Source organism: Oncorhynchus keta, unplaced genomic scaffold, assembly GCF_023373465.1.
Source record: "Oncorhynchus keta strain PuntledgeMale-10-30-2019 unplaced genomic scaffold, Oket_V2 Un_contig_26275_pilon_pilon, whole genome shotgun sequence".
In the NCBI taxonomy this organism is placed as follows: domain Eukaryota; kingdom Metazoa; phylum Chordata; class Actinopteri; order Salmoniformes; family Salmonidae; genus Oncorhynchus; species Oncorhynchus keta.
The window spans coordinates 5483-32304 of NW_026284878.1; the positions used below are offsets into that span (position 1 = coordinate 5483).

The following is a 26822-nucleotide window of genomic DNA, read 5'->3' on the forward strand; positions in this document are numbered from 1 at the left end:
TGGTGGAGGTAACAGACTGGTTAGTGGAGGTTGGTGGAGGTAACAGACTGGTTAGTGGAGGTAACAGACTGGTTAGTGGAGGTAACAGACTGGTTAGTGGAGGTAACAGACTGGTTAGTGGAGGTTGGTGGAGGTAACAGTAGGGGTGAGACATACACAGGAATGAAACGAACAGGAAACCTAAATGAATAGAGTGTAGCCTTACATTGTCTCGACCCCCAAGGTAGGGCGGTTTAGAACTGCCCAGCGCTGCTGGGGTCACACTGTAACAGACGCACGATGGAGGGGTCACTTTTAGCCCCTTTAATGAACTCGTCCAGAGACAGTTTACCTGGAGAAACACAACAGGAGACAGTCAGGTTAGATTAACCTTTAATTAATTTGTCCAGAGACAGTTTACCTGGAGAAATACTAGACATATGAGTGTATATCATTATCAAATAGAGACCTCGACGTTTGGACAACAATCTGAAAACCATTGAGTAAGTAGGTCCCCAACTGGTGGTAACCCTAGAAGTCAGATGTGGGATTATTAACAGGTGGGATTATTAATATGTGGTAACCCTAGTAGTCAGATGTGGGATTATTAACATGTGGTAACCCTAGTAGTCAGATGTGGGATTATTAACAGGTGGGATTATTAATATGTGGTAACCCTAGTAGTCAGATGTGGGATTATTAACAGGTGGGATTATTAATATGTGGTAACCCTAGTAGTCAGATGTGGGATTATTAACATGTGGTAACCCTAGTAGTCAGATGTGGGATTATTAACAGGTGGGATTATTAATATGTGGTAACCCTAGTAGTCAGATGTGGGATTATTAACATGTGGTAACCCTAGTAGTCAGATGTGGGATTATTAACAGGTGGGATTATTAATATGTGGTAACCCTAGTAGTCAGATGTGGGATTATTAACATGTGGTAACCCTAGTAGTCAGATGTGGGATTATTAACAGGTGGGATTATTAATATGTGGTAGCCCTAGTAGTCAGATGTGGGATTATTAACATGTGGTAGCTGTGGTAGTCAGATGTGGGATTATTAACAGGTGGGATTATTAATATGTGGTAACCCTAGTAGTCAGATGTGGGATTATTAACAGGTGGGATTATTAATATGTGGTAGCCCTAGGAGTCAGATGTGGGATTATTAACAGGTGGTAGCTGTGGTAGTCAGATGTGGGATTATTAACAGGTGGGATTATTAATATGTGGTAGCCCTAGTAGTCAGATGTGGGATTATTAACAGGTGGGATTATTAATATGTGGTAACCCTAGTAGTCAGATGTGGGATTATTAACATGTGGGATTATTAATATGTGGTAGCCCTAGTAGTCAGATGTGGGATTATTAACATGTGGGATTATTAATATGTGGTAACCCTAGTAGTCAGATGTGGGATTATTAATATGTGGTAACCCTAGTAGTCAGATGTGGGATTATTAACATGTGGGATTATTAATATGTGGTAACCCTAGTAGTTAGATGTGGGATTATTAACATGTGGGATTATTAATATGTGGTAACCCTAGTAGTCAGATGTGGGATTATTAACAGGTGGGATTATTAATATGTGGTAACCCTAGTAGTCAGATGTGGGATTATTAACAGGTGGTAGCCCTAGTAGTCAACACAGTATACCCTATACCAGTACACTAACACGGTATATATACCCTATACCAGTACACTAACACAGTATACCCTATACCAGTACACTAACACGGTATACCCTATACCAGTACACTAACACGGTATACCCTATACCAGTACACTAACACGGTATACCCTATACCAGTACACTAACACGGTATACCCTATACCCTATACCAGTACACTAACACAGTATACCCTATACCCTATACCAGTACACTAACACGGTATACCCTATACCAGTACACTAACACGGTATATACCCTATACCCTATACCAGTACACTAACACGGTATATACCCTATACCAGTACCCTCCCTCTATCGGCTGCCACTGTGGGCTGTAATGTGTGGATGAGATGAGACCTACATAGTTAGTAGGTATACCCTATACCAGTACACTAACACGGTATACCCTATACCAGTACACTAACACAGTATACCCTATACCAGTACACTAACACGGTATACCCTATACCAGTACACTAACACGGTATACCCTATACCCTATACCAGTACACTAACACGGTATATACCCTATACCAGTACACTAACACGGTATACCCTATACCAGTACACTAACACGGTATACCCTATACCAGTACCCTCCCTCTATCGACTGCCACTGTGGGCTGTAATGTGTGGATGAGATGAGACCTACATAGTTAGTAGGTATACCCTATACCAGTACACTAACACGGTATACCCTATACCCTATACCAGTACACTAACACAGTATACCCTATACCAGTACACTAACACGGTATATACCCTATACCAGTACACTAACACGGTATACCCTATACCAGTACACTAACACGGTATACCCTATACCAGTACACTAACACGGTATACCCTATACCAGTACACTAACACGGTATACCCTATACCAGTACACTAACACGGTATACCCTATACCAGTACACTAACACGGTATACCCTATACCAGTACACTAACACGGTATACCCTATACCAGTACACTAACACGGTATACCCTATACTAGTACACTAACACGGTATATACCCTATACCAGTACACTAACACGGTATATACCCTATACCAGTACCCTCCCTCTATCGGCTGCCACTGTGGGCTGTAACGTGTGGATGAGATGAGACCTACCGTCTCTGTTGGTGTCCATCTGTCTGAAGATCTTCTCTGTTCTCTTCTCTGGAGTGGACTCGTCTTCTGGCATCTTCATCACAGACGACACCATCTTATAGATGGCCTGGAGAATAAAACACACAGACAGCATCTTATAGATATCCTGGAGAATTAAACACACAGATATCCTGGAGAATAAAACACACAGACATCCTGGAGAATAAAACACACAGACACCATCTTATAGATATCCTGGAGAATTAAACACACAGACACCATCTTATAGATATCCTGGAGAATTAAACACACAGACATCCTGGAGAATTAAACACACAGACACCATCTTATAGATATCCTGGAGAATTAAAACACAGATATCCTGGAGAATTAAACACACAGACACCATCTTATAGATATCCCGGAGAATAAAACACACAGACACCATCTTATAGATATCCTGGAGAATAAAACACACAGACACCATCTTATAGATATCCTGGAGAATAAACACACAGACACCATCTTATAGATATCCTGGAGAATAAAACACACAGACACCATCTTATAGATATCCTGGAGAATAAAACACACAGACACCATCTTATAGATATCCTGGAGAATAAACACACAGACACCATCTTATAGATATCCTGGAGAATTAAACACACAGACACCATCTTATAGATATCCTGGAGAATTAAACACACAGACACCATCTTATAGATATCCTGGAGAATTAAACACACAGACACCATCTTATAGATATCCTAGAGAATAAACACACAGACACCATCTTATAGATATCCTGGAGAATTAAACACACAGACACCATCTTATAGATATCCTGGAGAATAAAACACACAGACACCATCTTATAGATATCCTGGAGAATAAAACACACAGACACCATCTTATAGATATCCTGGAGAATTAAACACACAGACACCATCTTATAGATATCCTGGAGAATAAAACACACAGACACCATCTTATAGATATCCTGGAGAATAAACACACAGATATCCTGGAGAATTAAACACACAGATATCCTGGAGAATTAAACACACAGATATCCTGGAGAATTAAACACACAGATATCCTGGAGAATAAAACACACAGACATCCTGGAGAATTAAACACACAGACACCATCTTATAGATATCCTGGAGAATAAACACACAGACACCATCTTATAGATATCCTGGAGAATTAAACACACAGACACCATCTTATAGATATCCTGGAGAATTAAACACACAGACATCCTGGAGAATAAACACACAGACACCATCTTATAGATATCCTGGAGAATTAAACACACAGACACCATCTTATAGATATCCTGGAGAATAAACACACAGACACCATCTTATAGATATCCTGGAGAATTAAACACACAGACACCATCTTATAGATATCCTGGAGAATAAACACACAGATATCCTGGAGAATTAAACACACAGATATCCTGGAGAATTAAACACACAGATATCCTGGAGAATTAAACACACAGATATCCTGGAGAATTAAACACACAGATATCCTGGAGAATAAACACACAGATATCCTGGAGAATAAACACACAGACACCATCTTATAGATATCCTGGGGAATAAAACACACAGACACCATCTTATAGATATCCTGGAGAATTAAACACACAGACATCCTGGAGAATAAAACACACAGACAGCATCTTATAGATATCCTGGAGAATTAAACACACAGACACCATCTTATAGATATCCTGGAGAATTAAACACACAGATATCCTGGAGAATAAACACAGACACAATCTTATAGATATCCTGGAGAATAAACACACAGACACAATCTTATAGATATTCTGGAGAATTAAACACACAGACATCCTGGAGAATAAACACACAGACACCATCTTATAGATATCCTGGAGAATAAAACAGACAGACACCATCTTATAGATATCCTGGAGAATTAAACACACAGACACCATCTTATAGATATCCTGGAGAATTAAACACACAGACACCATCTTATAGATATCCTGGAGAATTAAACACACAGACACCATCTTATAGATATCCTGAGAATTAAACACACAGACACCATCTTATAGATATCCTGGAGAATAAACACACAGACACCATCTTATAGATATCCTGGAGAATAAAACACACAGACACCATCTTATAGATATCCTGGAGAATTAAACACACAGACACCATCTTATAGATATCCTGGAGAATAAACACACAGATATCCTGGAGAATTAAACACACAGACACCATCTTATAGATATCCTGGAGAATAAACACACAGATATCCTGGAGAATTAAACACACAGACACCATCTTATAGATATCCTGGAGAATTAAACACACAGACACCATCTTATAGATATCCTGGAGAATAAAACACACAGACACCATCTAATAGATATCCTGGAGAATTAACACACAGACACCATCTTATAGATATCCTAGAGAATAAACACACAGACACCATCTTATAGATATCCTGGAGAATTAAACACACAGACACCATCTTATAGATATCCTGGAGAATTAAACACACAGACACCATCTTATAGATATCCTGGAGAATTAAACACACAGACATCCTGGAGAATAAAACACACAGACACCATCTTATAGATATCCTGGAGAATTAAACACACAGACATCCTGGAGAATTAAACACACAGATATCCTGGAGAATAAACACACAGACACCATCTTATAGATATCCTGGAGAATAAAACAGACAGACACCATCTTATAGATATCCTGGAGAATTAAAACACACAGACACCCTGGAGAATAAAACAGACAGACACCATCTTATAGATATCCTGGAGAATAAAACAGACAGACACCATCTTATAGATATCCTGGAGAATTAAAACACACAGACACCATCTTATAGATATCCTGGAGAAATAAACACACAGACACCATCTTATAGATATCCTGGAGAATTAAACACACAGACATCCTGGAGAATTAAACACACAGACACCATCTTATAGACATCCTGGAGAATTAAACACACAGATATCCTGGAGAATAAACACACAGACACCATCTTATAGATATCCTGGAGAATTAAACACACAGATATCCTGGAGAATAAACACACAGATATCCTGGAGAATAAACACACAGACACCATCTTATAGATATCCTGGGGAATAAAACACACAGACACCATCTTATAGATATCCTGGAGAATTAAACACACAGACACCATCTTATAGATATCCTGGAGAATTAAACACACAGATATCCTGGAGAATAAAACACACAGACACCATCTTATAGATATCCTGGAGAATTAAACACACAGACACCATCTTATAGATATCCTGGAGAATAAAACAGACAGACACCATCTTATAGATATCCTGGAGAATTAAACACACAGACACCATCTTATAGATATCCTGGAGAATTAAACACACAGACACCATCTTATAGATATCCTGGAGAATTAAACACACAGACACCATCTTATAGATATCCTGGAGAATTAAACACACAGACACCATCTTATAGATATCCTGGAGAATAAACACACAGACACCATCTTATAGATATCCTGGAGAATTAAACACACAGACACCATCTTATAGATATCCTGGAGAATTAAACACACAGACACCATCTTATAGATATCCTGGAGAATAAACACACAGATATCCTGGAGAATTAAACACACAGACACCATCTTATAGATATCCTGGAGAATAAACACACAGATATCCTGGAGAATTAAACACACAGACACCATCTTATAGATATCCTGGAGAATAAAACACACAGACACCATCTAATAGATATCCTGGAGAATTAACACACAGACACCATCTTATAGATATCCTAGAGAATAAACACACAGACACCATCTTATAGATATCCTGGAGAATTAAACACACAGACATCCTGGAGAATAAAACACACAGACACCATCTTATAGATATCCTGGAGAATTAAACACACAGACATCCTGGAGAATTAAACACACAGATATCCTGGAGAATAAACACACAGACACCATCTTATAGATATCCTGGAGAATAAAACAGACAGACACCATCTTATAGATATCCTGGAGAATTAAAACACACAGACACCCTGGAGAATAAAACAGACAGACACCATCTTATAGATATCCTGGAGAATAAAACAGACAGACACCATCTTATAGATATCCTGGAGAATTAAAACACACAGACACCATCTTATAGATATCCTGGAGAATTAAACACACAGACACCATCTTATAGACATCCTGGAGAATTAAACACACAGACATCCTGGAGAATAAACACACAGACACCATCTTATAGACATCCTGGAGAATTAAACACACAGATATCCTGGAGAATAAACACACAGACACCATCTTATAGATATCCTGGAGAATTAAACACACAGATATCCTGGAGAATAAACACACAGATATCCTGGAGAATAAACACACAGACACCATCTTATAGATATCCTGGGGAATAAAACACACAGACACCATCTTATAGATATCCTGGAGAATTAAACACACAGACACCATCTTATAGATATCCTGGAGAATTAAACACACAGATATCCTGGAGAATAAAACACACAGACACCATCTTATAGATATCCTGGAGAATAAAACAGACAGACACCATCTTATAGATATCCTGGAGAATAAACACACAGACACCATCTTATAGATATCCTGGAGAATAAACACACAGACACCATCTTATAGATATCCTGGAGATTTAAACACACAGACACCATCTTATAGATATCCTGGAGAATTAAACACACAGACACCATCTTATAGATATCCTGGAGAATAAACACACAGACACCATCTTATAGATATCCTGGAGAATTAAACACACAGACACCATCTTATAGATATCCTGGAGAATTAAACACACAGATATCCTGGAGAATAAAACACACAGACACCATCTTATAGATATCCTGGAGAATTAAACACACAGACACCCTGGAGAATAAAACAGACAGACACCATCTTATAGATATCCTGGAGAATAAACACACAGACACCATCTTATAGATATCCTGGAGAATTAAACACACAGACACCATCTTATAGATATACTGGAGAATAAAACACACAGACACCATCTTATAGATATCCTGGAGAATTAAACACACAGACACCATCTTATAGATATCCTGGAGAATTAAACACACAGACACCATCTCATAGATATCCTGGAGAATAAACACACAGACACCATCTTATAGATATCCTGGAGAATAAACACACAGACACCATCTTATAGATATCCTGGAGAATAAAACACACAGACACCATCTTATAGATATCCTGGAGAATTAAACACACAGATATCCTGGAGAATTAAACACACAGATATCCTGGAGAATTAAACACACAGACACCATCTTATAGATATCCCGGAGAATAAAACACACAGACACCATCTTATAGATATCCTGGAGAATTAAACACACAGATATCCTGGAGAATAAACACACAGACACCATCTTATAGATATCCTGGAGAATTAAAACACACAGACACCATCTTATAGATATCCTGGAGAATAAAACAGACAGACACCATCTTATAGATATCCTGGAGAATTAAAACACACAGACACCCTGGAGAATAAAACAGACAGACACCATCTTATAGATATCCTGGAGAATTAAAACACACAGACATCCTGGAGAATAAAACAGACAGACACCATCTTATAGATATCCTGGAGAATTAAAACACACAGACATCCTGGAGAATAAAACACACAGACATCCTGGAGAATAAAACAGACAGACACCATCTTATAGATATCCTGGAGAATTAAAACACACAGACACCATCTTATAGATATCCTGGAGAATTAAACACACAGACACCATCTTATAGATATCCTGGAGAATTAAACACACAGACACCATCTTATAGATATCCTGGAGAATTAAACACACAGACACCATCTTATAGATATCCTGGAGAATAAACACACAGACACCATCTTATAGATGTCCTGGAGAATTAAACACACAGACACCCTGGAGAATAAAACAGACAGACACCATCTTATAGATATCCTGGAGAATAAACACACAGACACCATCTTATAGATATCCTGGAGAATTAAAACACACAGACACCATCTTATAGATATCCTGGAGAATTAAACACACAGACACCCTGGAGAATAAAACAGACAGACACCATCTTATAGATATCCTGGAGAATAAACACACAGACACCATCTTATAGATATCCTGGAGAATTAAAACACACAGACACCATCTTATAGATATCCTGGAGATTTAAACACACAGACACCATCTTATAGATATCCTGGAGAATTAAACACACAGACACCCTGGAGAATAAAACAGACAGACACCATCTTATAGATATCCTGGAGAATAAAACACAGACACCATCTTATAGATATCCTGGAGAATTAAACACACAGACACCATCTTATAGATATCCTGGAGAATTAAACACACAGACACCCTGGAGAATAAAACAGACAGACACCATCTTATAGATATCCTGGAGAATAAACACACAGACACCATCTTATAGATATCCTGGAGAATTAAACACACAGACACCATCTTATAGATATCCTGGAGAATTAAACACACAGACACCATCTTATAGATATCCTGGAGAATTAAATACACAGACACCATCTTATAGATATCCTGGAGAATAAAACACACAGACACCATCTTATAGATATCCTGGAGAATAAAACACACAGACACCATCTTATAGATATCCTGGAGAATAAACACACAGACACCATCTTATAGATATCCTGGAGAATTAAACACACAGACACCATCTTATAGATATCCTGGAGAATTAAACACACAGACACCCTGGAGAATAAAACAGACAGACACCATCTTATAGATATCCTGGAGAATTAAACACACAGACACCATCTTATAGATATCCTGGAGAATTAAATACACAGACACCATCTTATAGATATCCTGGAGAATAAAACACACAGACACCATCTTATAGATATCCTGGAGAATTAAACACACAGACACCATCTTATAGATATCCTGGAGAATAAACACACAGACACCATCTTATAGATATCCTGAGAATAAACACACAGACACCATCTTATAGATATCCTGGAGAATTTAAACACACAGACACCATCTTATAGATATCCTGGAGAATTAAACACACAGACACCCTGGAGAATAAAACAGACAGACACCATCTTATAGATATCCTGGAGAATAAACACACAGACACCATCTTATAGATATCCTGGAGAATTAAACACACAGACACCATCTTATAGATATCCTGGAGAATTAAACACACAGACACCCTGGAGAATAAAACAGACAGACACCATCTTATAGATATCCTGGAGAATAAACACACAGACACCATCTTATAGATATCCTGGAGAATTAAACACACAGACACCATCTTATAGATATCCTGGAGAATTAAACACACAGACACCATCTTATAGATATCCTGGAGAATTAAATACACAGACACCATCTTATAGATATCCTGGAGAATAAAACACACAGACACCATCTTATAGATATCCTGGAGAATAAAACACACAGACACCATCTTATAGATATCCTGGAGAATTAAACACACAGACACCATCTTATAGATATACTGGAGAATTAAACACACAGACACCATCTTACAGATATCCTGGAGAATTAAACACACAGACACCATCTTATAGATATCCTGGAGAATTAAACACACAGACACCATCTTATAGATATCCTGGAGAATAAAACACACAGACATCCTGGAGAATAAAACACACAGATATCCTGGAGAATTAAACACACAGACACCATCTTATAGATATCCTGGAGAATTAAACACACAGACACCATCTTATAGATATCCTGGAGAATAAACACATAGACACCATCTTATAGATATCCTGGAGAATAAACACACAGACACCATCTTATAGATATCCTGGATAATTAAACACACAGACACCATCTTATAGATATCCTGGAGAATAAAACACACAGATATCCTGGAGAATTAAACACACAGACACCATCTTATAGATATCCTGGAGAATAAACACACAGACATCATCTTATAGATATCCTGGAGAATAAACACACAGACACCATCTTATAGATATCCTGGAGAATTAAAACACACAGACACCATCTTATAGATATCCTGGAGAATTAAACACACAGATATCCTGGAGAATTAAACACACAGATATCCTGGAGAATAAACACACAGACACCATCTTATAGATATCCTGGAGAATAAACACACAGACATCATCTTATAGATATCCTGGAGAATAAACACACAGACACCATCTTATAGATATCCTGGAGAATTAAAACACACAGACACCATCTTATAGATATCCTGGAGAATTAAACACACAGACACCATCTTATAGATATCCTGGAGAATAAACACACAGACACAATCTTATAGATATCCTGGAGAATTAAACACACAGACATCCTGGAGAATAAACACACAGACACCATCTTATAGATATCCTGGAGAATTAAACACACAGACATCCTGGAGAATTAAACACACAGACACCATCTTATAGATATCCTGGAGAATAAACACAGACACAATCTTATAGATATCCTGGAGAATAAACACACAGACACAATCTTATAGATATCCTGGAGAATTAAACACACAGACACCATCTTATAGATATCCTGGAGAATTAAACACACAGACACCATCTTATAGATATCCTGGAGAATAAACACACAGACACCATCTTATAGATATCCTGGAGAATTAAACACACAGACATCCTGGAGAATTAAACACACAGACACCATCTTATAGATATCCTGGAGAATAAACACACAGACATCCTGGAGAATTAAACACACAGACACCATCTTATAGATATCCTGGAGAATAAACACACAGACACCATCTTATAGATATCCTGGAGAATTAAACACACAGACACCATCTTATAGATATCCTGGAGAATAAAACACACAGACATCCTGGAGAATTAAACACACAGACACCATCTTATAGATATCCTGGAGAATAAACACACAGACACCATCTTATAGATATCCTGGAGAATTAAACACACAGACACCATCTTATAGATATCCTGGAGAATTAAACACACAGACACCATTTTATAGATATCCTGGAGAATAAACACACAGACATCCTGGAGAATTAAACACACAGACACCATCTTATAGATATCCTGGAGAATTAAACACACAGACATCCTGGAGAATGAAACACACAGATATCCTGGAGAATAAACACACAGACACCATCTTATAGATATCCTGGAGAATAAAACAGACAGACACCATCTTATAGATATCCTGGAGAATTAAAACACACAGACACCCTGGAGAATAAAACAGACAGACACCATCTTATAGATATCCTGGAGAATAAAACAGACAGACACCATCTTATAGATATCCTGGAGAATTAAAACACACAGACACCATCTTATAGATATCCTGGAGAAATAAACACACAGACACCATCTTATAGATATCCTAGAGAATAAACACACAGATATCCTGGAGAATTAAACAGACAGACACCATCTTATAGATATCCTGGAGAATTAAACACACAGATATCCTGGAGAATAAACACACAGACACCATCTTATAGATATCCTGGAGAATTAAACACACAGATATCCTGGAGAATAAACACACAGACACCATCTTATAGATATCCTGGAGAATAAACACACAGACACCATCTTATAGATATCCTGGAGAATAAAACAGACAGACACCATCTTATAGATATCCTGGAGAATTAAACACACAGACACCATCTTATAGATATCCTGGAGAATTAAACACACAGACATCCTGGAGAATAAACACACAGACACCATCTTATAGATATCCTGGAGAATTAAACACACAGACACCATCTTATAGATATCCTGGAGAATAAACACACAGACACCATCTTATAGATATCCTGGAGAATTAAACACACAGACACCATCTTATAGATATCCTGGAGAATTAAACACACAGATATCCTGGAGAATAAACACACAGACACCATCTTATAGATATCCTGGAGAATAAACACACAGACACCATCTTATAGATATCCTGGAGAATTAAACACACAGACACCATCTTATAGATATCCTGGAGAATTAAACACACAGACACCATCTTATAGATATCCTGGAGAATTAAACACACAGACACCATCTTATAGATATCCTGGAGAATAAACACACAGACACCATCTTATAGATATCCTGGAGAATAAAACACACAGACACCATCTTATAGATATCCTGGAGAATTAAACACACAGATATCCTGGAGAATAAAACACACAGACACCATCTTATAGATATCCTGGAGAATAAAACACACAGACACCATCTTATAGATATCCTGGAGAATTAAACACACAGACACCATCTTATAGATATCCTGGAGAATTAAACACACAGACACCATCTTATAGATATCCTGGAGAATAAACACACAGACACCATCTTATAGATATCCTGGAGAATAAAACACACAGACACCATCTTATAGATATCCTGGAGAATAAACACACAGACACCATCTTATAGATATCCTGGAGAATTAAACACACAGATATCCTGGAGAATTAAACACACAGATATCCTGGAGAATAAACAGACAGACACCATCTTATAGATACCCTGGAGAATTAAACACACAGACACCATCTTATAGATATCCTGGAGAATTAAACACACAGATATCCTGGAGAATAAAACACACAGACACCATCTTATAGATATCCTGGAGAATAAAACAGACAGACACCATCTTATAGATATCCTGGAGAATAAACACACAGACACCATCTTATAGATATCCTGGAGAATAAACACACAGACACCATCTTATAGATATCCTGGAGATTTAAACACACAGACACCATCTTATAGATATCCTGGAGAATTAAACACACAGACACCATCTTATAGATATCCTGGAGAATTAAACACACAGACACCATCTTATAGATATCCTGGAGAATTAAACACACAGACACCATCTTATAGATATCCTGGAGAATTAAACACACAGACACCATCTTATAGATATCCTGGAGAATAAACACACAGACACCATCTTATAGATATCCTGGAGAATAAACACACAGACACCATCTTATAGATATCCTGGAGATTTAAACACACAGACACCATCTTATAGATATCCTGGAGAATAAACACACAGACACCATCTTATAGATATCCTGGAGATTTAAACACACAGACACCATCTTATAGATATCCTGGAGAATTAAACACACAGACACCCTGGAGAATAAAACAGACAGACACCATCTTATAGATATCCTGGAGAATAAACACACAGACACCATCTTATAGATATCCTGGAGAATTAAACACACAGACACCATCTTATAGATATCCTGGAGAATTAAACACACAGACACCATCTCATAGATATCCTGGAGAATAAACACACAGACACCATCTTATAGATATCCTGGAGAATAAACACACAGACACCATCTTATAGATATCCTGGAGAATAAAACACACAGACACCATCTTATAGACACCATCTTATAGATATCCTGGAGAATAAAACACACAGACACCATCTTATAGATATCCTGGAGAATTAAACACACAGATATCCTGGAGAATTAAAACACACAGACACCATCTTATAGATATCCTGGAGAATAAAACACACAGACATCCTGGAGAATTAAACACACAGATATCCTGGAGAATTAAACACACAGACACCATCTTATAGATATCCTGGAGAATAAAACACACAGACACCATCTTATAGAAATCCTGGAGAATTAAACACACAGATATCCTGGAGAATTAAACACACAGACACCATCTTATAGATATCCTGGAGAATTAAAACACACAGACACCATCTTATAGATATCCTGGAGAATAAAACAGACAGACACCATCTTATAGATATCCTGGAGAATTAAAACACACAGACACCCTGGAGAATAAAACAGACAGACACCATCTTATAGATATCCTGGAGAATTAAAACACACAGACATCCTGGAGAATAAAACAGACAGACACCATCTTATAGATATCCTGGAGAATTAAAACACACAGACATCCTGGAGAATAAAACACACAGACATCCTGGAGAATAAAACAGACAGACACCATCTTATAGATATCCTGGAGAATTAAAACACACAGACACCATCTTATAGATATCCTGGAGAATTAAACACACAGACACCATCTTATAGATATCCTGGAGAATTAAACACACAGACACCATCTTATAGATATCCTGGAGAATTAAACACACAGACACCATCTTATAGATATCCTGGAGAATAAACACACAGACACCATCTTATAGATGTCCTGGAGAATTAAACACACAGACACCCTGGAGAATAAAACAGACAGACACCATCTTATAGATATCCTGGAGAATAAACACACAGACACCATCTTATAGATATCCTGGAGAATTAAAACACACAGACACCATCTTATAGATATCCTGGAGAATTAAACACACAGACACCTGGAGAATAAAACAGACAGACACCATCTTATAGATATCCTGGAGAATAAACACACAGACACCATCTTATAGATATCCTGGAGAATTAAAACACACAGACACCATCTTATAGATATCCTGGAGATTTAAACACACAGACACCATCTTATAGATATCCTGGAGAATTAAACACACAGACACCCTGGAGAATAAAACAGACAGACACCATCTTATAGATATCCTGGAGAATAAACACACAGACACCATCTTATAGATATCCTGGAGAATAAAACACACAGACACCATCTTATAGATATCCTGGAGAATAAAACACACAGACATCCTGGAGAATAAAACACACAGACACCATCTTATAGATATCCTGGAGAATAAACACACAGACACCATCTTATAGATATCCTGGAGAATTAAACACACAGACACCATCTTATAGATATCCTGGAGAATTAAACACACAGACACCATCTTATAGATATCCTGGAGAATTAAATACACAGACACCATCTTATAGATATCCTGGAGAATAAAACACACAGACACCATCTTATAGATATCCTGGAGAATAAAACACACAGACACCATCTTATAGATATCCTGGAGAATAAACACACAGACACCATCTTATAGATATCCTGGAGAATTAAACACACAGACACCATCTTATAGATATCCTGGAGAATTAAACACACAGACACCCTGGAGAATAAAACAGACAGACACCATCTTATAGATATCCTGGAGAATTAAACACACAGACACCATCTTATAGATATCCTGGAGAATTAAATACACAGACACCATCTTATAGATATCCTGGAGAATAAAACACACAGACACCATCTTATAGATATCCTGGAGAATTAAACACACAGACACCATCTTATAGATATCCTGGAGAATAAACACACAGACACCATCTTATAGATATCCTGGAGAATAAACACACAGACACCATCTTATAGATATCCTGGAGATTTAAACACACAGACACCATCTTATAGATATCCTGGAGAATAAACACACAGACACCATCTTATAGATATCCTGGAGATTTAAACACACAGACACCATCTTATAGATATCCTGGAGAATTAAACACACAGACACCCTGGAGAATAAAACAGACAGACACCATCTTATAGATATCCTGGAGAATAAACACACAGACACCATCTTATAGATATCCTGGAGAATTAAACACACAGACACCATCTTATAGATATCCTGGAGAATTAAACACACAGACACCCTGGAGAATAAAACAGACAGACACCATCTTATAGATATCCTGGAGAATAAACACACAGACACCATCTTATAGATATCCTGGAGAATTAAACACACAGACACCATCTTATAGATATCCTGGAGAATTAAACACACAGACACCATCTTATAGATATCCTGGAGAATTAAATACACAGACACCATCTTATAGATATCCTGGAGAATAAAACACACAGACACCATCTTATAGATATCCTGGAGAATAAAACACACAGACACCATCTTATAGATATCCTGGAGAATTAAACACACAGACACCATCTTATAGATATACTGGAGAATTAAACACACAGACACCATCTTACAGATATCCTGGAGAATTAAACACACAGACACCATCTTATAGATATCCTGGAGAATTAAACACACAGACACCATCTTATAGATATCCTGGAGAATAAAACACACAGACATCCTGGAGAATAAAACACACAGATATCCTGGAGAATTAAACACACAGACACCATCTTATAGATATCCTGGAGAATTAAACACACAGACACCATCTTATAGATATCCTGGAGAATAAACACATAGACACCATCTTATAGATATCCTGGAGAATAAACACACAGACACCATCTTATAGATATCCTGGATAATTAAACACACAGACACCATCTTATAGATATCCTGGAGAATAAACACACAGACACCATCTTATAGATATCCTGGAGAATAAAACACGCAGATATCCTGGAGAATTAAACACACAGACACCATCTTAAAGATATCCTGGAGAATAAACACACAGACACCATCTTATAGATATCCTGGAGAATTAAACACACAGATATCCTGGAGAATTAAACACACAGATATCCTGGAGAATAAACACACAGACACCATCTTATAGATATCCTGGAGAATAAACACACAGACATCATCTTATAGATATCCTGGAGAATAAACACACAGACACCATCTTACAGATATCCTGGAGAATTAAAACACACAGACACCATCTTATAGATATCCTGGAGAATAAACACAGACACAATCTTATAGATATCCTGGAGAATAAACACACAGACACAATCTTATAGATATCCTGGAGAATTAAACACACAGACATCCTGGAGAATAAACACACAGACACCATCTTATAGATATCCTGGAGAATTAAACACACAGATATCCTGGAGAATAAACACACAGACACAATCTTATAGATATCCTGGAGAATAAACACACAGACACAATCTTATAGATATCCTGGAGAATTAAACACACAGATATCCTGGAGAATAAACACACAGACACCATCTTATAGATATCCTGGAGAATAAACACACAGACACCATCTTATAGATATCCTGGAGAATAAACACACAGACACCATCTTATAGATATCCTGGAGAATAAACACACAGACACCATCTTATAGATATCCTGGAGAATTAAACACACAGACACCATCTTATAGATATCCTGGAGAATAAACACACAGATATCCTGGAGAATTAAACACACAGATATCCTGGAGAATAAAACACACAGACACCATCTTATAGATATCCTGGAGAATTAAACACACAGATATCCTGGAGAATAAAACACACAGACACCATCTTATAGATATCCTGGAGAATTAAACACACAGATATCCTGGAGAATTAAACACAGACACCATCTTATAGATATCCTGGAGAATAAAACACACAGACATCCTGGAGAATTAAACACACAGACACCATCTTATAGATATCCTAGAGAATAAACACAGACACCATCTTATAGATATCCTGGAGAATAAACACACAGACACCATCTTATAGATATCCTGGAGAATTAAACACACAGATATCCTGGAGAATTAAACACACAGACAGCATCTTATAGATATCCTGGAGAATAAACACACAGACACCATCTTATAGATATCCTGGAGAATTAAACACACAGACACCATCTTATAGATATCCTGGAGAATAAAACACACAGACAGCATCTTATAGATATCCTGGAGAATAAACACACAGATATCCTGGAGAATTAAACACACAGACACCATCTTATAGATATCCTGGAGAATTAAACACACAGACACCATCTTATAGATATCCTGGAGAATAAAAACACACAGATATCCTGGAGAATTAAACACACAGACACCATCTTATAGATATCCTGGAGAATTAAACACACAGATATCCTGGAGAATAAACACACAGACACCATCTTATAGATATCCTGGAGAATAAACACACAGACACCATCTTATAGATATCCTGGAGAATTAAACACACAGACATCCTGGAGAATAAACACACAGACATCCTGGAGAATAAAACACACAGACAGCATCTTATAGATATCCTGGAGAATAAACACACAGATATCCTGGAGAATAAACACACAGACACCATCTTATAGATATCCTGGAGAATAAACACACAGATATCCTGGAGAATTAAACACACAGACATCTTATCGATCGCCTGGAGATTTAAACACACAGAAACCATCTTATAGATATCCTGGAGAATAAAACACACAGACACCATCTTATAGATATCCTGGAGAATAAAACACACAGACACCATCTTATAGATATCCTGGAGAATAAACACACAGACACCATCTTATAGATATCCTGGAGAATAAAACACACAGACACCATCTTATAGATATCCTGGAGAATAAAACACACAGACACCATCTTATAGATATCCTGGAGAATAAACACACAGACACCATCTTATAGATATCCTGGAGAATAAAACACACAGACACCATCTTATAGATATCCTGGAGAATTAAACACACAGACACCATCTTATAGATATCCTGGAGAATTAACCACACAGACACCATCTTATAGATATCCTGGAGAATAAACACACAGACACCATCTTATAGATATCCTGGGGAATAAAACACACAGACACCATCTTATAGATATCCTGGAGAATTAAACACACAGATATCCTGGAGAATAAACACACAGACACCATCTTATAGATATCCTGGAGAATTAAACACACAGATATCCTGGAGAATAAACACACAGACACCATCTTATAGATATCCTGGAGAATAAACACACAGACACCATCTTATAGATATCCTGGAGAATTAAACACACAGACACCATCTTATAGATATCCTGGAGAATTAAACACACAGATATCCTGGAGAATAAACACACAGACACCATCTTATAGATATCCTGGAGAATTAAACACACAGACACCATCTTATAGATATCCTGGAGAATAAACACACAGACACCATCTAATAGATATCCTGGAGAATAAAACACACAGACACCATCTTATAGATATCCTGGAGAATAAACACACAGATATCCTGGAGAATAAACACACAGACAGCATCTTATAGATATCCTGGAGAATAAACACACAGATATCCTGGAGAATAAACACACAGACACCATCTTATAGATATCCTGGGGAATAAAACACACAGACACCATCTTATAGATATCCTGGAGAATAAACACAGACACAATCTTATAGATATCCTGGAGAATAAACACACAGACACCATCTTATAGATATCCTGGAGAATTAAACACACAGACACCATCTTATAGATATCCTGGAGAATTAAACACACAGACATCCTGGAGAATAAAACACACAGACACCATCTTATAGATATCCTGGAGAATTAAACACACAGATATCCTGGAGAATAAAACACACAGACACCATCTTATAGATATCCTGGAGAATAAACACACAGACACCATCTTATAGATATCCTGGAGAATTAAACACACAGACACCATCTTATAGATATCCTGGAGAATAAAACACACAGACACCATCTTATATATATCCTGGAGAATAAACACACAGACACCATCTTATAGATATCCTGGAGAATAAAACACACAGACATCCTGGAGAATAAAACACACAGACACCATCTTATAGATATCCTAGAGAATAAACACACAGACACCATCTTATAGATATCCTAGAGAATAAACACACAGACACCATCTTATAGATATCCTAGAGAATAAACACACAGACACCATCTTATAGATATCCTGGAGAATAAACACACAGACACCATCTTATAGATATCCTGGAGAATTAAACACACAGACACCATCTTATAGATATCCTGGAGAATAAAACACACAGACAGCATCTTATAGATATCCTGGAGAATAAACACACAGATATCCTGGAGAATTAAACACACAGACACCATCTTATAGATATCCTGGAGAATTAAACACACAGACACCATCTTATAGATATCCTGGAGAATAAAACACACAGATATCCTGGAGAATTAAACACACAGACACCATCTTATAGATATCCTGGAGAATTAAACACACAGATATCCTGGAGAATAAAACACACAGACACCATCTTATAGATATCCTGGAGAATAAAACACACAGACACCATCTTATAGATATCCTGGAGAATTAAACACACAGACATCCTGGAGAATTAAACACACAGACACCATCTTATAGATATCCTGGAGAATTAAACACACAGATATCCTGGAGAATTAAACACACAGACACCATCTTATAGATATCCTGGAGAATAAACACACAGATATCCTGGAGAATTAAACACACAGACATCTTATCGATCGCCTGGAGATTTAAACACACAGACACCATCTTATAGATATCCTGGAGAATAAAACACACAGACACCATCTTATAGATATCCTGGAGAATTAAACACACAGACATCCTGGAGAATAAACACACAGACACCATCTTATAGATATCCTGGAGAATAAAACACACAGACACCATCTTATAGATATCCTGGAGAATAAAACACACAGACACCATCTTATAGATATCCTGGAGAATAAACACACAGACACCATCTTATAGATATCCTGGAGAATAAAACACACAGACACCATCTTATAGATATCCTGGAGAATTAAACACACAGACACCATCTTATAGATATCCTGGAGAATTAACCACACAGACACCATCTTATAGATATCCTGGAGAATAAACACACAGACACCATCTTATAGATATCCTGGGGAATAAAACACACAGACACCATCTTATAGATATCCTGGAGAATTAAACACACAGATATCCTGGAGAATTAAACACACAGACACCATCTTATAGATATCCTGGAGAATAAACACACAGATATCCTGGAGAATTAAACACACAGACACCATCTTATAGATATCCTGGAGAATAAAACACACAGACACCATCTTATACCCTGAACAAAAATATAAACACAACATGTAAAATGTTGGTCCCATGTCTCATGAGCTGAAATAAAAGATCCCAGAAATATTTTTTTAAAAAGTGGAGCGATAATATATTTGTTCAGTATAGATGTCTACAAATAACAATGAATCTCTCGCTAAATGTTCCACTTTGCAGCACGGTCTGGAAGGTTCTATTGGAGGAATATGGTCTGGAAGGTTCTATTGAGGAAATAAGGTTCTATTGAGGAATATGGTCTGGAAGGTTCTATTGGAGGAATATGGTTTTGTTCTTTTGGAGGAATATGGTCTGGAAGGTTCTATTGGAGGAATATGGTCTGGAAGGTTCTATTGGAGGAATATGGTCTGGAAGGTTCTATTGGAGGAATATGGTCTGGAAGGTTCTATTGGAGGAATATGGTTTGGAAGGTTCTATTGGAGGAATATGGTCTGGAAGGTTCTATTGGAGGAATATGGTTTGGAAGGTTCTATTGGAGGAATATGGTTTGGAAGGTTCTATTGGAGGAATATGGTCTGGAAGGTTCTATTGGAGGAATATGGTTTGGAAGGTTCTATTGGAGGAATATGGTCTGGAAGGTTCTATTGGAGGAATATGGTCTGGAAGGTTCTATTGGAGGAATATGGTCTGGAAGGTTCTATTGGAGGAATATGGTCTGGAAGGTTCTATTGGAGGAATATGGTCTGGAAGGTTCTATTGGAGGAATATGGTCTGGAAGGTTCTATTGGAGGAATATGGTTTGGAAGGTTCTATTGGAGGAATATGGTCTGGAAGGTTCTATTGGAGGAATATGGTCTGGAAGGTTCTATTGGAGGAATATGGTTTGGAAGGTTCTATTGGAGGACTGGAAGGTTCTGTCTGGAAGGTTCTATTGGAGATATGGACTGGAAGGTTCTGGAGGAATATGGTCTGTCTGAGACTGGTCTGGGACTGTTCTGCCAGCAGATAGGACTGGTCTGGGACTGTCTGCAAGGTTGGGATCTGGAGGACTGGTCTGGGACTGTCTGCCAGCAGCGAGGACTGGTCTGGGACTGGGAGCTGGGACTGGTCTGGGACTGGGTCTGGGACTGGGGGACTGGTCTGGGACTGGGAGCTAGGACTGGTCTGGGACTGTCTCTGGGACTGGTCTGGGACTGTCTGAGGAGCTAGGACTGGTCTGGGACTGGACTGGCTGGGACTGGTCTGGGACTGGTCTGGGACTGGGAGCTAGGACTGGTCTGGGACTGGTCTGGGATTGGTCTGGGACTGCCAGCAGGTCTGGGACTGGTCTGGGACTGGAACAGTTGGCTAGGACTGGTCTGGGACTGGTCTGAGGACAACCAGTTGGACTACTAGGACTGGTCTGGGATTGGTCTACTACAGAGGACAACCAGTTGGTACACACTACAGGACTGTCTGCCAGCAGCTAGGACTGGTCTGGGACTGTCTGCCAGGCAGCTGGGACTGGTCTGGGACTGTGTGGACGGCACCTAGGACTGGTCTGGGACTGTAGGACAACCAGTTGGTACACACTACAGAGGACAACCAGTTGGTACACTACAGAGGACAACCAGTTGGTACACTACAGAGGACAACCAGTTGGTACACTACAGAGGACAACCAGTTGGTACACACTACAGAGGACAACCAGTTGGTACACACTACAGAGGACAACCAGTTGGTACACACTACAGAGGACAACCAGTTGGTACACACTACAGAGGACAACCAGTTGGTACTACAGAGGACAACCAGTTGGTACACACTACAGAGGACAACCAGTTGGTACACACTACAGAGGACAACCAGTTGGTACACACTACAGAGGACAACCAGTTGGTACACACTACAGAGGACAACCAGTTGGTACACACTACAGAGGACAACCAGTTGGTACACACTACAGAGGACAACCAGTTGGTACACACTACAGAGGACAACCACACTACAGAGGACAACCAGTTGGTACACACTACAGAGGACAACCAGTTGGTACACACTACAGAGGACAACCAGTTGGTACACACTACAGAGGACAACCAGTTGGTACACACTACAGAGGACAACCAGTTGGTACACACTACAGAGGACAACCAGTTGGTACACACTACAGAGGACAACCAGTTGGTACACACTACAGAGGACAACCAGTTGGTACACACTACAGAGGACAACCAGTTGGTACACACTACAGAGGACAACCAGTTGGTACACACTACAGAGGACAACCAGTTGGTACACACTACAGAGGACAACCAGTTGGTACACACTACAGAGGACAACCAGTTGGTACACACTACAGAGGACAACCAGTTGGTACACACTACAGAGGACAACCAGTTGGTACACACTACTGAGGACAACCAGTTGGTACACACTACAGAGGACAACCAGTTGGTACACACTACTGAGGACAACCAGTTGGTACACACTGACAGAGGACAACCAGTTGGTACACTACTGAGGACAACCAGTTGGTACACTACAGAGGACAACCAGTCACTACTGAAGGTCTTCTACCTCTATCATCTCAGACCTCCTCATGTGTCTGTTCCTGTCTCACCTCTACCATCTCAGACCAACCATGTGTCTGTTCCTGTCTCACCTCTATCATCTGACCCTCATGTGTCTGTTCCTGTCTCACCTCTACCATCTCAGACCTCATGTGTCTGTTCCTGTCTCACCTCTATCATCTCAGACCTCCTGTGTCTGTTCCTGTCTCACCTCTATCATCTCAGACCTCATGTGTCTGTTCCTGTCTCAGACCTCATGTGTCTGTTCCTGCCTCACCTCTACCATCTCAGACCTCCTCATGTCTGTTCCTGTCTCACCTCTATCATCTCAGACCTCCTCATGTGTCTGTTCCTGTCTCACCTCTACCATCTCAGACCTCCTCATGTGTCTGTTCCTGTCTCACCTCTACCATCTCAGACCTCCTCATGTGTCTGTTCCTGTCCTCACCTCTACCATCTCAGACCTCCTCATGTGTCTGTTCCTGTCTCACCTCTACCATCTCAGACTCCTCATGTGTCTGTTCCTGTCTCACCTCTACCATCTCAGACCTCCTCATGTGTCTGTTCCTGTCTCACCTCTATCATCTCAGACCTCCTCATGTGTCTGTTCCTGTCTCACCTCTACCATCTCAGACCTCCTCATGTGTCTGTTCCTGTCTCACCTCTATCATCTCAGACCTCCTCATGTGTCTGTTCCTGTCTCACCTCTACCATCTCAGACCTCCTCATGTGTCTGTTCCTGTCTCACCTCTATCATCTCAGACCTCATGTGTCTGTTCCTGTCTCACCTCTATCATCTCAGACCTCCTCATGTGTCTGTTCCTGTCTCACCTCTACCATCTCAGACCTCCTCATGTGTGTTCTGTTCCTGTCTCACCTCTCCTGTCTCATCTATCATCTCAGACCTCCTCATGTGTCTGTTCCTGTCTCACCTCTACCATCTCAGACCTCCTCATGTGTCTGTTCCTGTCTCACCTCTATCATCTCAGACCTCCTCATGTGTCTGTTCCTGTCTCACCTCTACCATCTCAGACCTCCTCATGTGTCTGTTCCTGTCTCACCTCTATCATCTCAGACCTCCTCATGTGTCTGTTCCTGTCTCACCTCTATCATCTCAGACCTCCTCATGTGTCTGTTCCTGTCTCACCTCTACCATCTCAGACCTCATGTGTCTGTTCCTGTCTCACCTCTATCATCTCAGACCTCCTCATGTGTCTGTTCCTGTCTCACCTCTACCATCTCAGACCTCCTCATGTGTCTGTTCCTGTCTCACCTCTATCATCTCAGACTCCTCATGTGTCTGTTCCTGTCTCACCTCCTCATCATCTCAGACCTCCTCATGTGTCTGTTCCTGTCATCCAGACCTCCTCAGACTCTCCTCATGTGTCTGTTCCTGTCTCACCTCTATCATCTCAGACCTCCTCATGTGTCTGTTCCTGTCTCACCTCTATCATCTCAGACCTCCTCATGTGTCTGTTCCTGTCTCACCTCTACCATCTCAGACCTCCTCATGTGTCTGTTCCTGTCTCACCTCTACCATCTCAGACCTCCTCATGTGTCTGTTCCTGTCTCACCTCTACCATCTCAGACCTCATGTGTCTGTTCCTGTCTCATCTCCACCAACTCAGACCTCCTCATGTGTCTGTTCCTGTCCAGGTCGTGCATACAGTACCTACAAATAACTCACACCAGAACTACAAATCCCAGCTCTCTGTTCCTGTACGATCTCAGACCTATAACTCACACCAGAACTACAAATCCCAGCTGTTCCCGCCTCACCTGTACGATCTCAGACCTATAACTCACACCAGAACTACAAATCCCAGCTGTTCCCGCCTCACCTGTACGATCTCCAGCATCTCAGACTTGCTGATGTATCCGTTCCCGTCCAGGTCGTACATGCTGAAGGCCCACTTCAGTTTCTGCTCCAGCTTGCCCCGCGACGTGACGCTCAGAGCGATGATGAACTCCCGGAAGTCTATGGTGCCGTCCCCGTTTGCGTCGAAGGTGCGGAAGACGTGCTCTGCGAACTTGGAGGCGTCTCCGTAAGGGAAGAAGTTACCGTAGATCTTCTTAAACTCCTCCATGGAGAGGTTCCCGCTGGGGCAGTCTCTCAGGAAGCCCTTGTACCACTCCTGGATCTCATGCTCTGTGAAGTCCGTGCTCTCCAGCAGATCCTGCATCACCTCAGGGCGGAGTTGCTGTTCTGCTTCCCCATGACTGGTGGTTACTATAGTAACAGCTGGAGAGAGAGAGAGAGGGGAAACAGAAGCTGAGAAAAGGAGAGGAAGATGTCCACCAGTACTGAAGACCAGCTCGATGATTAACAGCTAACAGAAAGAACAAGAGGTTAGCTGTATGTTGACGGCTGTACAGAGAAATTAGAGATGCACATCCTACATGACACAGGAAGAAGAAAAAGGACCCAAAAGCGTATGTTTGGTTGTTTGCATATCACAGAAAGCTTCAT

General features: G+C 39.4%; 1 protein-coding gene and 1 long non-coding RNA gene across 3 annotated transcripts; both read right to left on the reverse strand.

The window, feature by feature from the left end:
* Window positions 1-211: 211 nt before the first annotated feature.
* Window positions 212-26822, reverse strand: LOC127922568 (neurocalcin-delta A-like). Its single transcript, XM_052506415.1, has 4 exons — window positions 26804-26822; window positions 26194-26594; window positions 2778-2883; window positions 212-331 (listed from the first exon to the last, which is right to left on the reverse strand). The coding sequence occupies exons 1-4, from the start codon at window positions 26820-26822 to the stop codon at window positions 234-236; spliced, it is 624 nt and encodes a 207-aa protein (XP_052362375.1). The 3' UTR covers window positions 212-233.
* On the reverse strand, window positions 24466-26104 carry LOC127922569 (uncharacterized). 2 transcript variants are annotated; one of them, XR_008111657.1, is made up of 8 exons: window positions 25755-26104; window positions 25516-25625; window positions 25387-25475; window positions 25258-25343; window positions 24886-25199; window positions 24671-24756; window positions 24606-24629; window positions 24466-24542 (listed from the first exon to the last, which is right to left on the reverse strand). It is a non-coding gene; the product is annotated as an uncharacterized LOC127922569 (long non-coding RNA). The 2 variants fall into 2 exon arrangements; XR_008111656.1 differs by having other exon boundaries at window positions 25258-25472; window positions 25516-25598; window positions 25771-26104.